Source organism: Microcebus murinus, chromosome 9 (genome assembly GCF_040939455.1).
Source record: "Microcebus murinus isolate Inina chromosome 9, M.murinus_Inina_mat1.0, whole genome shotgun sequence".
NCBI classification, from domain to species: Eukaryota; Metazoa; Chordata; class Mammalia; order Primates; family Cheirogaleidae; genus Microcebus; species Microcebus murinus.
In genome coordinates, this window is record NC_134112.1 from 93,441,092 (window position 1) to 93,453,444 (window position 12,353).

At 38.4% G+C, this 12,353-nt stretch overlaps 1 protein-coding gene across 3 annotated transcripts in view; it reads right to left on the reverse strand.

Annotated features, from left to right (window-relative positions):
- Nucleotides 1-12,353, reverse strand: part of TPK1 (thiamin pyrophosphokinase 1) — a 357,684-nt gene that overhangs the window by 96,482 nt on the left and 248,849 nt on the right. For all 3 annotated transcript variants that reach the window (XM_012768143.2, XM_012768142.2, XM_012768141.3), the window contains one exon: nt 2,566-2,677. In XM_012768143.2, the coding sequence (XP_012623597.1) occupies nt 2,566-2,677 (112 nt within the window). The remainder of the gene's footprint in view (nt 1-2,565; nt 2,678-12,353) is intronic.

The window sequence follows — 12,353 nt, forward strand, 5'->3', positions numbered from 1 at the left end:
TGCAGAGCGATCTGGCATATCTTGTAAAGGGAAGATGCAATTATCTATGACACAGCTATTTTACTCCCAAGTGTGTATGTCAGCAACTCTTACACAAGACACAAGTCAAAGAATGTTCTTAGCAGTAAATAAATGAAGCAGTAAATAAATGAAGGTAGCTTCAATAATATTTGAAAAGTTTCACTTCTGGGTGGCGGGTACAGGGGTATCATTCATATTTTATTTTTTTAAAGTCAGAATGTGATGTGAGATATTGCAAATTGGTAACGGATACACCAGATTGCTTTTGGAACTTGTGGCATCACATCTTAGAGTGGGTGTAGATTGTGAATCGAGGCAGGAGGGACTGAGGGGGGCTTTGACATGTTTCCTCACAGGGACTTGCTTACTCTCATTGACCCAAGAAGTGAGTAGCTACTGACTAAGCTGCTGCATATCCTTCCTCCTTCTCCAAGGCTAGCTTTGTCCTGAGACCCGTGGTCACGGCTGACAAAATATCACCGACCTCAGGGCTCTGCTTCTGAGAACAGTAGCACTGAATACAGCAAGGATCCTCTCTGTGAATGAAATCTCCTCACTTTTCCTCAAGTGAACATGGTATCATTCATGGTTATCTTTATTACTGTTTAATGAAACCACATTGCCCATCAGCTAGGAGACGCATGCATTAGTACCTTTACCACACACGACACTCCTTTGCTTTCTGTATTCCATGAAGCAGCTCTTTATTTATTTTGATAGAGTTATAGAGAAAAGAATAATTATTTCAAAGGTCAAAGCAATCTGTATCTATAAATCTGCATCTATAAATAAGTAACAGCATTTGGCATTTGGGCGGGATCAAAAAGTCATCACAGGTAGGAAGGTTAAAGAGCTCTGCCCTTATCGTGCCAAAGGCCTCCTGCCCGGAGAAAACCTTTCATGCAGAACTAGGATGTGAGTATTACTGTGGGAAATAGGGGATCAAAGGACATTCTAAAGAGCCCAGAAGAATCACGTCTGATCTTATGACCCCTTCCCATTACTATAAGGTAAAGGAAGCCGGGGCGACTGCCCATACTGCCAACCCTCCACTTTATTTTGCTCAGTGCCAGCCCTAAAAACTGTGGTCATTACTAAATCTAGGAGAAGTTCACCACTGTCTAGATTGGGTCCTTGGAAATAATGAGAACTCTAAAAAAAGTAAAACAGTTGTTTTGGGCTGCAACATTTTCAAAAAAGCTTCTGAAGGGAACTCATGTCAGTTTCAGCTAAACAGCTTCAAAGCCTGTCACATATTCCTGTGCACTCGAGGAGATCTGTTCTCACCAACCCTTTCAAATTCTGATGAGCTCTCTAGACATTTGTTGCAAAATATCTCTAGTTTTTCCTAATTGTTTCTGCAATTAGGAAAGACTTCAGAGAAAGCCTTTTAAAAATCTTTTCATTTAAAAATATTCATTTCTTGGAAAAATATTTATTTCCACGTGGGAACCTAAGAGTTTTCTACATGTTAGAAAACATGACATGGTTCCATATTTTACTTGTACAAACTTAGAGGTATTGGTCAATCAGGGGATGATCCCTTTGACAGTCAATCAGAGCTCTTTGATTAAATTATTGCTATTCTTAGAAATGTCAGAGTTGATTCACTTTCACGATGCCTGCTGGTTTCTTTTGGAGTCAGCATTTATTTCATGAACAGAACCCCTTGCTTTTCTTTCTTTTCAAATCAGACAGCTTTAGTGTTACTAATACAGTTCACAAGTACTGGAAGACATTCTAAAAGTTATTAGGAGCAGCCAATCTTATGATATCTCAGAGACTTGGCTATGAAAAGAACTTGCTACTTAGAATTGCTACTTCTCTAGAAAAGTAAAGTAGGTTTTTCAAGTATACAAAATCATAAAGAAGGTGGGGCAAAGAATTCTTAGATAGGACACCAGGAGCACAATCCATAAAAGAAAAAAAATGTGCTTCATCTAAATTAATTAATTTAGTTGATTAAATTTCAGAAAATGAAACCATAAGAAAGAAAATATTTGCAAGTCACATAGATGATAAAAGACTTGTATCTACAATATATGAAGGACACTTACAACTGAACATAAAAAGAGGATAACCCAATTAAAATATGGGCAAAAGATCTAGATAGACATTTTTTTCCAAGGAAGATATATAAATGTTTCTTAAGCACAAGAAAAGATGCTTGACATCATCAGTCATCAGGGAAATGCAAATCAAAACATAATGAAATACCACCTTTATAGCCTCTAGGCTGGCTATAAGCAAAACAAAGAAACAAACAAACAAACAAAAAACCTAGATAACAACAAGCATTGGTGAGAATGTAGAGAAAAGGGGGAAACTGGAATATTCCTACATTGCTGATGGGAATGTAAAATGGTACAGGCTCTTGGAAAATGTCTGGCAGTTTCCTGATAGGTTATACTTAGAGTTACCATATGACCCAGCCAATTCCACTTCTAGATATATACCAAAGAGACACTTAAAAAAAATTTAAAAAAAATGAACAGAGCAAAAAGAAAAAAAGAAAACCTCCCTCTATGGAAGGGTTTTACTTACTGAGGTTCCACTTCAGGCCTGTTGTCGTGACCCGATTGCAAGGCTGTCCGACGGGAATAAGGCCACACCAAACACCTTCCATCCCAGTGTCTACATGCAATTTGTGCTTTCCCTGGAGTGGAGAAGACATGATCATTAAGAAGGGGAAGAGAAAGGAAAGGACATTTGTGTGCATTAAAGACCTAGCAGCACACATCAAGTATTATCCTAGGACATTCATGTGGTTTGCCATACTTAATCCTAACAAAAACATTTATGTCTTATGTGCTTAATAATCCTAGGAACTTTCAAATGACTTAACCCTGACAATAATTTTACAAGGTAGGTTATTGTTAATTATTAGTTTTACATGAGAAAAATCCAAGCTTGAGGAGATTAACACAGGACCACACAAACAAGGATTCCTACCAATACCTACCAATTTCAATCACCAAATTGATCCTACATGCTAAAGATGTAGATTATATGATACAGAATTTTATGGTCTTTATCAAACACCCATTCATATGTCAATATGACATTGCTTCTTAAGTAACAATCTCTGCTTATCTGAGAATTGGCTTTCTAAATTTCAGAATCCGACATCAATCCTATCAGTGGTTAACCTGTTTCCCAAATCCATTTCTACGACAGGAGATGCTCTGCAAGAAGTCCCTCTACCTGGACACACAGTATCTTCTATGAGGAACTAGCATGCTTCTTCCATTCTGATTACGAAACTGATATAATTTACGGTTTCCATTTTTCAGTTTGCAGGATGCTCAATCAAGGTAACAATGTTTGTTTTTGTAAATAGAATACTTGGATACTCCTCTTATTCCCTAAACTAATGATCTTCCATTTCTATTCTACTTATTATTCTTAGGGCATATAGTCTTTATAGAAAAATACCTCAAGTCCTCATGGGAAAAAAATGGCAAGTTATACATATATTCAATAACAGAATAAAAAAGGTATTTTTCATGTAACTATGAAGAAATAAATTCTAGAAGATATGCTTTATTTTAATAAAACAGTATCTTAGATATACTTAATAAATGCTATGTTACCAAAAAAAAAAAAAGGCATTTAGGTCTCCTTTTGTAATGACTTTACTTTTAGTCTAACCATACCTTTTGTACATGGTAGGCTTCGGAGATCTTTATTTGCAATGCATAAGCCCTCACAGTAGGAATAGGCTCACTTTGTCTTTAGTCAAAGAGTTGCTTTTTGTTAGGAAAACAGTTCTCCAGATTACATCTCAGGCCTTGAAATGTAACGGTCTCATTGAGATCCTTCCAACCTATATAATTCATACACAAATTCATAGTGTATGTTCTATGTTTCTATTTGGAGATTCAATCAGAAGGTCATAAATTCAATTAAAAGGGCCTAAGTATAACCAAACACAAAAGAATTTTTAAGGAAAATATAAAATATATTTTGAATGTGGTGGCCATCATTGGGAGGGAAGATAGGCCACGCGTGTAGACGTACACCAAGCAGTGGACTGGATCTGCACAGAGCAGCACGGGTGGATTGAAAACGTAACATGTTGTGGATGTGGATAATATTCCTAAGCAGCAGAAATAGGACTGAGGAATAGTTGAAATAGCCCTTTTCCCATCCAGCCGTAATTTACTCATTCATAAACCTCCATGTTAGTGTCAGAAACAGAAGTTATTCGCACAACTGTACACATATAAAGGGTGATAAGGGCATCTTGGAAGGTGAGGACAGGTAAGATAGGCTGTAGATCAGAGACGTCATCAGGTGTGGGGGCAGAGGGTATGCCAGGGGTTCCCTGAAGAGTGAAGCTTGAGCTGGGAAGTGGAGGATGAACAGGCATCAACTCAGTGAAGGGAGAAGGTTTGCAGGCCAGGGACGCATGTGCACAAACAAAGGCTATGGGCACTGCCCAAGAGGTGTCCTGACAGTCACCTGTGGGGCCAGGCAGGTGGGGGGATGAATGGGTGGAACCCAGGGGATTTTTTTTTTTTTTTGGCATACTATGGGGGTACAGATGTTAAGGTTTCAATAAATGCCCATTTCCCCCCCTCCCCCCAAAAGTCTGAGTCTCCATCATGACCATCCCCCAGATGGTGCACATCTCACTCATTATGTATGTATATACCCGCCCCCCTCCCCCCTCCCACCTCCCCAATACCCTATTACTGTAGCAACTGTGTGTCCACTTAGGTGCTACTCAGTTAATACCAGTTTGCTGGAGAATATACCAGGGGATTTTTAGGGCAGTGAAGCTATCCTGTGTGACACTGTAATGATGAACACATGGCACTACGTATTTGTCAAAACCCAAAGAATGTACAAGTCAAAGAGTGAACCCTCGTGTCAATCACAGTCTTTAGTTAATAATAATAATGTCTCAGTACTGATTCATCACTTGTGATAGATGGACCACGCTAATGCAAGATAATGGGCGAACCGCGAACAGGAGACAGGGGTGAGGATAAGGGAACGCCGTCTAATCTGTTTAGTTTTCCATAAACCTAAAACTACTCTAAAAAATAAAGTCTATTAATTTTTAAAATGTCTCACAACAACTTTTCAGTTTCTTGTCCCTTAAAAGGGGACTAGGAGTAGCGGGATGTACCCTAGGTGAAAGGTGCCACACAAAGAGAAATGTGGATGGGTTCTCGGGAGCCATTACAACCTATTCTGCTTTTCTTCATCCTCCTAAAACAGTTTTTATTATGTTTAGGGCATGAGCTGCCTTTATTTCTTTATACAGAATTTCCTCTAAGTTGATTTACATTGAATAGCTTCCTGCACAACTTTGGGAGTTTTGTTTCCTCCTACCATTCTCCAGTATAGAAATCATTGTTTCTGAAGGCAGAGACACTAAATATAATACAAATGATCATCCACCCCTAGATGCCAAATAGCCAACTTCAACAAAGTCTGAAAGGGTAACAAAACCTCCTTTATCATAAGGAGGAGTTGATGAGAGGGGGTGTTGTAGAAAGTCTCATTTCCTTAGAATTACATTGGCTTTGGCAGAGAGGAAACAGGAATTGGTAACGACTTTTCACATAGGCAGATCCTGACCACGTTCCTGTTTATGGGGTGTACTCTTGGGGTCCCCATCAGAACACACAGCATTATCAGAGTAACCTGTAACCTCCTGGGCACGGAGTGGCAGAGAGTGTAGGGCTCAAGAGAACATCAGAAAAAGAAGAAAGGTAGGAAAGTACACCTGGCCATGAACCCCTACACCTCTGTCTTTGGTGGCAGTGTTTCTGATAATGGGACCTTGATGTTACAGTGTGACTTCTTCATTACTTATCAAAGAGGGATTCATATCTTATTAGGCTGCCTTATTTCCAATGTGTTTCAGTTAATCACTATCTCTTAATTGACAACTGCCCCCCCCTGTTTGTTTGTGACCTGCTTAATGGTTTGAAAGTGGCCAGCTGAATACATTGGGATGTTGGGAGCCACCAGGTAACTTCAGTAAAGAATAATGAGGGGAAGAAGGCATTATTTCTCAACTTGTGATATTAGCATCCTAAGAGAAGACTCTTTAACTTATATAACGCCAAGGAAACAAGCTCATATACATGTTAAGTTTTATTATCCAAGGGAGAGGGTGGCTGTTATAAAATCCACTGATTTAAATGACATAGTAGTCAAGCTTGCTATGTATTCATCGCCTTCCTCATTATTTTAAGAATCGACAGACCTTAAAATTTTCATCTGGGAATAAACTAGTTTGTGGACTTGAGAAGTTACAGATAGGTCTAACTTTGCCTGCAGTCAATTAACAACTTTTCTCTTGTTCCAAAAAAGGTCTTTAGCCATATGTGCATGGTCTTTGTGTTTATAAATATGCTAATGTCGCTTTTACGGCTAAAGCAGAGCAATGTGATGCTTTTTCCCTATATCTTCAAGCCTCTGTGACATCTTTAAAAAACGAACAACTGTATAAAGGAATTTTTGTTCATTCCCCAGATTTCTTAATTCATAATATATGCTAGCCTGTATGTGATTTGACACAGGCAGGCATACAGCCTGACGTTAAAGAACTTCCCTAAGGATTTATGCCATTACTGGAGCTAGAGGCACAAGAACTAATCATTTACTTCCATCTACTCTCATGAATCATTGCACAGAGTTCCTGTTCTGTCCTCTGTTCTGAACTAAGATAACTCTTTGAAGTCAAAGGCAGTTCTATATAGTAAAGAAAGAACAAAAATCAATCACAGTTTGCTTTTCCAATTGTGGTTATTTTTAACGTATCCAACAACCTTAAGAAGGTATGAAATTGTAATTTAGTGAAAGGTAACAAAAATGTTGCTTGGTATGTGTGCTTCAAATCATACTTAACGATCATGTTGAAGACAGACAGCATCATGGTATTGCTTTCCCTAGATTGTAATGCCAAGCTAGAGCAAAACACAGAGAGCTACCTATAAAGGGGTAAGAAATGGCTGTCCCTTCATTTTGTACTATACCTCCTCTTTGCAAATGACCATGATGTAACTGAAAGGAAAGATGAACGCTCACCCTGGATTTTTGTCTTTGAAAAATACCAAAACATAGAGGCATCTGAATTCTGTTTACATCTCTAAATCCTTAAATTCAATAACTATGCCAAGATTTGCATTAAGATACCTTACTGTGGATCAGACAAAATACATAGCAAATTAGCAAGATCACTCACGTTCACAAAGCACTGCATGCAGAAAGAGCATAAACACATTCAACTTACTGAGAAAGACTCAAGGAACAGGTGCCAGTGCTAGTTTATAAAGTGGACGACCATTCATCAAATTGCTGTTAATGCTGAACCTACCTACTCCTGTGGCTGATTGCAGCTACAGTACCTGGCATGCAGTTAGACCCATTATGAATGGAACACTGCTCTAGACGGATGAAACACAAGGCTGACCTCTAGTAGCTCGTCTTTTGTTAGTTTGTCCAGGCGCTTTAAAAATTTATCAACAAACGCTGCAGGAAATTAAATAGGCTGCAGAAAAGAACAGTGAAAGAAGTAGACAGAAGAATGTACATCATGTTTACCGGGAGAAAAGGTTACTTCTCCCACACAAAGATAGACTTTTGTGCTGGCATATTTTCATACTGTGACTACTCATGTGATTGAAAACAGTCACAAAAAGAAATGGTCTCTCCAGTAAACTTGTAGTTGTAAAACTTTAGAGCTAGCAGACTTGTCTATTTGATTTTGCTCCACAAACGTAGAATTCAAAATACAAGTGTATGGGGTTTACTGAATTAATGTGTGTGTATGTACATTATTATATGTATGTATTCCCCCTTTGAACATGCATTAATATCTAATGTACAGACAGCTTTCAGAGTTTTAATTCATGTTAGAACATTTTCCAAAGTGCTTTCCAAGATCACCACTCCCATGATCAAATAATATTGGAAAAATTGCTTTGTTGATTCTCCTCTTGGACGTCCCGATGCACACCAGTGTGTTAGATGTTCTAGGTAGTCTTGTGGCAAAAACCAAACAAACAAAAACACTGTTTACTTGAATGAGTGTTTCCTAAATTTACTTCACTACAGAAACTCATCTGTCCCTCTAATGATCATTCATTCCCATGGAAGCTGCATTTCATGAAATCCAGTTAAGAAAATGTTGATTTAGAATAGTTGTTATTTTGCACAGAACACCTAAAACTAAGATATTTTGGTTTAATATGTGCACGGCCAGAACATTTCAATGATATGTTTTAGAATTAATAACTTCCATCTGATTTTCATTTTCGATGTTAGTCAATAACCTCAGGCTGAAATCATGCCTGTTGTGACATGAGCTAGCCTTACTCTCCTGTTAAATGGTTAATGAGGCCGGGCTTGGTGACTCACACCTACAATCCCAGCACTTTGGGAGGCCGAGGTGGGAGGATCACTTGAGCCCAGGAGTTTGAGGTTACACTGAGTTATAATTGTGCTACCACATTCCAGCTTGGGCAACAGAACAAGACCCTATCTCTTAAAAAAACAAAAACAAAAACAAGGTTAATGGATGTATGGGATGGTTATCCAAAAGAAAACCTTCTTAATGCTAATTAAGCTTATCTGTTTATTCAAAAGTCAAAAATATTTATGAAATACCTACTACTGTCAGAGATACAAAATATTCTTAATGACAGGCTAATTTCCTTATTAACCTCCTCACACGGGACTGTTTCAAAATAAAACTGATGAAATCAATGTCTATTCTTTGCTTTCTATCACCTCTGTATTTATGACTTTTTACAACAGATCCTACCCTATCTTTATGCCTTCCTTTTATTGCACTCAGAGGAAATAATCTTGTGCTTGCTCTCATACTAAATTGTCAAAATCCTACTCTGGGACCCTTCAAAAGATATAGACATTTTAAACGATGACTTCTAAAGATAACACTTATCCCAAAAGTAAGCATTTCTAACAGTAGAAACAGGACAGGTTACACTGAAAGATATATTTTGAGTCAAAGAGATATTCTGAGTCAAAGAGTGAGGCTCAGAGCTTTCAACTTATTTCAGAGAAATGCTCTTCTACTTAACGCAGAGTACAACCAAGGCACCCACGTGCTCCTCTATAATCCTACACCATTTCTCCATCCTTTATCTAGAGAAGCAACAAAGTAAAGGGTAAACTCTTTTTTTTTTTTTTTACAAAAACTCCCTATGTATTACAGCTAGCATAGATGACTTCCTCCTAAATGCTACAATCTTGAATTATGAATTATGTATGCTACAAAGTATAGCATTTTTGCTGCTATATTATTATCTCTCTCAAATGGGTTCATATTGTCTACCGAAAAAGAATAAGATTTCTTTGAAGGCAAAGAGACTTCTTTTTATTTTTCTTCTGTTGGATTTATAGCATAGCAGAGAGAACATATTATGTGTCTAATAAACAACTGATTGGTTAACTGTTTAGGGCAACATAAAAAAGTATTGATGCAAAGGTGTCAACATGCATTGAAAAATATTTTTGCAAAATTTTAGAGTAGATAAGGGAGGGTCCAGGCATACTGAAAGGACTAACAAGAGAGACTCAACATTCTTTGTCTAATGTTTGGTTAACAGGACACTAGCACCAAACCACACCCAACCAATAATCATGAATACCCCTGTCGATAGTGCTCAAAATACACTTGAAAGGTACACAGAATGTACATTTTATGTTTTTTTGTAAAATGAAGATGGCAATACTATCTCACTGAGTTATTTTCAGTGATAAATGATATGAATAGAATGTATATAAGATGCCAAGAATAGCGATTCGAACATTCATATTATAAATGTCAATTTACTTACCCTTCTCGCTTTATCAGATCCCGTAGGTTTAATTTGAACATACGTTTTCTTTGCACCCTTTTCTATTTTGTTTTTTAAACTTTGTCACGTTGATTCAGTGATTTTTAAGAAAAATAACCCTAGATTAATCCTCTAAAACTAACATGAAATATTAGCAGAAAGGGAGAAAAAGAAAAACATTTTATTGGAAACATTGTTATCTTATGAAGAATGGCATTCATTTGATCTATAGGAGCTCTAGGTTTTAGTAAATTATTATTTTTTATAAGAACACACTCCTTCACTTTGTTTATCGTTTTTAGAAAAGTTTTAAGAATTCCTTCTGAGGTTTCATATCTGGTTGCCACAACCAAAATGCAATTCTTAAAGTTATTTTTTTGGAATTCTCAACATGAATAGCTCTACCAAGTACTCTGGTAACCCAGGGTCATCATTTTTCAATGCTAGCAATAATTCCAATAAATTTCAATTCAGATTCTAAATCCACCATACTTACTTCCCAAATTTTCTCATAATGGTAAAGAGTTGATTGGAATGCCAATATATTTGAAATCTATATTTCTAATTTCCTCCTTGTATTGTTAAATGCTCCAACTTTCTTCCCATAAAAGAGCTGCAGAACGGACAATCAGCTTCCCAGGATTGCTCTAGTCACAAACATTCGCCTCTAGCTGACCCCTCCTCCCTCTTGTTAGCTATTCATCAATCCAGCATGCTGGATCTCAGAAGCTACAAGTCATTACCCTATTTCCCCGAAAATAAGACAGGGCCTTAGGTTTATTTTTTCCTCAAGAAGACACCCTAGGGCTTAATTTCAGGGGATGTGTTATTTTTTTTTTTAAGTACGGTACAACAATCTACATAAGTCGTCTTCTTCTGGAACATCGTCATAACTCTCCAAACCCCGAATTCCTTCCTAAATTTCTTGTGACTCTATTTCCTTTAGAACCATTGGTCCCAATCTCTCACGTTGAGCAATAGAGCTCTCATGGGGCAGATGAGAAGGGCTGCTCATCTTCTTTACCGCTCAGCGACAAAATGCATGGGTTGTGCAGATATGCTGTGTAGCCACGCCCATCACTAGGTCTTATTTTCGGGGTAGGGCTTATATTGTGCAAATGCTTAGAAATCCTGCTAGGGCTTATTTTACGGGTAGGTCTTATTTTCGGGGAAACACGGTAAGACTGGCCGGGGAGTAGAGGGCAAGGGTGAGAGGGTTTGAGAGCGGGGAGAACTGCTACTGGATGACCCTACTCATTATCTTATTAAAGAAACTCCAGGCAGCGTTTCTGCGAGCCCAGACAGTAGCATGGCTGGCGTTCAGCACGCATAACTACATATTGGGTGCCTACTGTTTTTTCTCACTCCTGTTCATAATGTTCTTGGGGGATTGTTAGTGCTCCTGGAGAAAGGAGGTCGGGCGGGGGGAAGGCAACAACTTTGCATTTATTTATTTCAAAAACCAGCATGACTATCAAACTTTCCAACCTGAAGGAAATAATGAGAAAGTTCCAGTTAAAGAAAAAGAGGGAGAAAAGTGAGTGTTTTAGTTCATTTGGGAAGCTCTAACAAAATACCATAAAGTGGGTAGGCTATGAACAACAAAAATTTATTCTCACAGTTCTGAACACTGGGATGTCCAAGGTTAAGGTGCTGGCAGATTCAGTGTGTGATGAGGGCCTGCTGTCAGGTTCATAAGTGGCACCTTCTCACTGTGTCCTTACACGGTAGACAGGGCAAGTCTCTGTCAGGCGTCTTTTATAAGACCACCCATCCCATTCAGGAGGGCAGAGACCCCCTAAAGGCCCCATCTCCAAATACTGTCACCTTGGGGGGGTTAGGATTTCAACATATGAATGTGAGGGGACACAAACATTCAGACCTTATTAGCGAGGAAACAATTTTTTTTTTTTTTTTTTTTTTGAGACAGAGTCTCGCTTTCTTGCCTAGGCTAGAGTGAGTGCCGTGGCGTCAGCCTAGCTCACAGCAACCTCAAACTCCTGGGCTCAAGCGATCCTCCTGCCTCAGCCTCCTGAGTAGCTGGGACTACAGGCACAAGCCACCATGCCCGGCTGATTTTATATATATATATATATATATATATATATATATATATATATATATATATATTAGTTGGCCAATTAATTTCTTTCTATTTTTATGGTAGAGATGGGGTCTCGCTCAGGCTGGTTTTGAACTCCTGACCTTGAGCAATCTGCCCGCCTCGGCCTCCCAGAGTGCTAGGATTACAGGCGTGAGCCACCGCACCCGGCCGAGGAAACAATTTTTTAGTATCTGCTATGTGCAAAGATTCTGCTGGACACCTTAATTCTCCTAACAGTATCTCCAGTGGTAGAGATACTGCTAAGATAAAGATTGTGGATGCAGGTATCGTAACTAAATTGTTCAATATCACTCAGGTAGTAACTGGATCTGAACTCCCCAAGTATGCTGTGATCTTAAAGCTGCTTCTTTTTGCTACATCGTCATGTCTTTCTAGGCTTC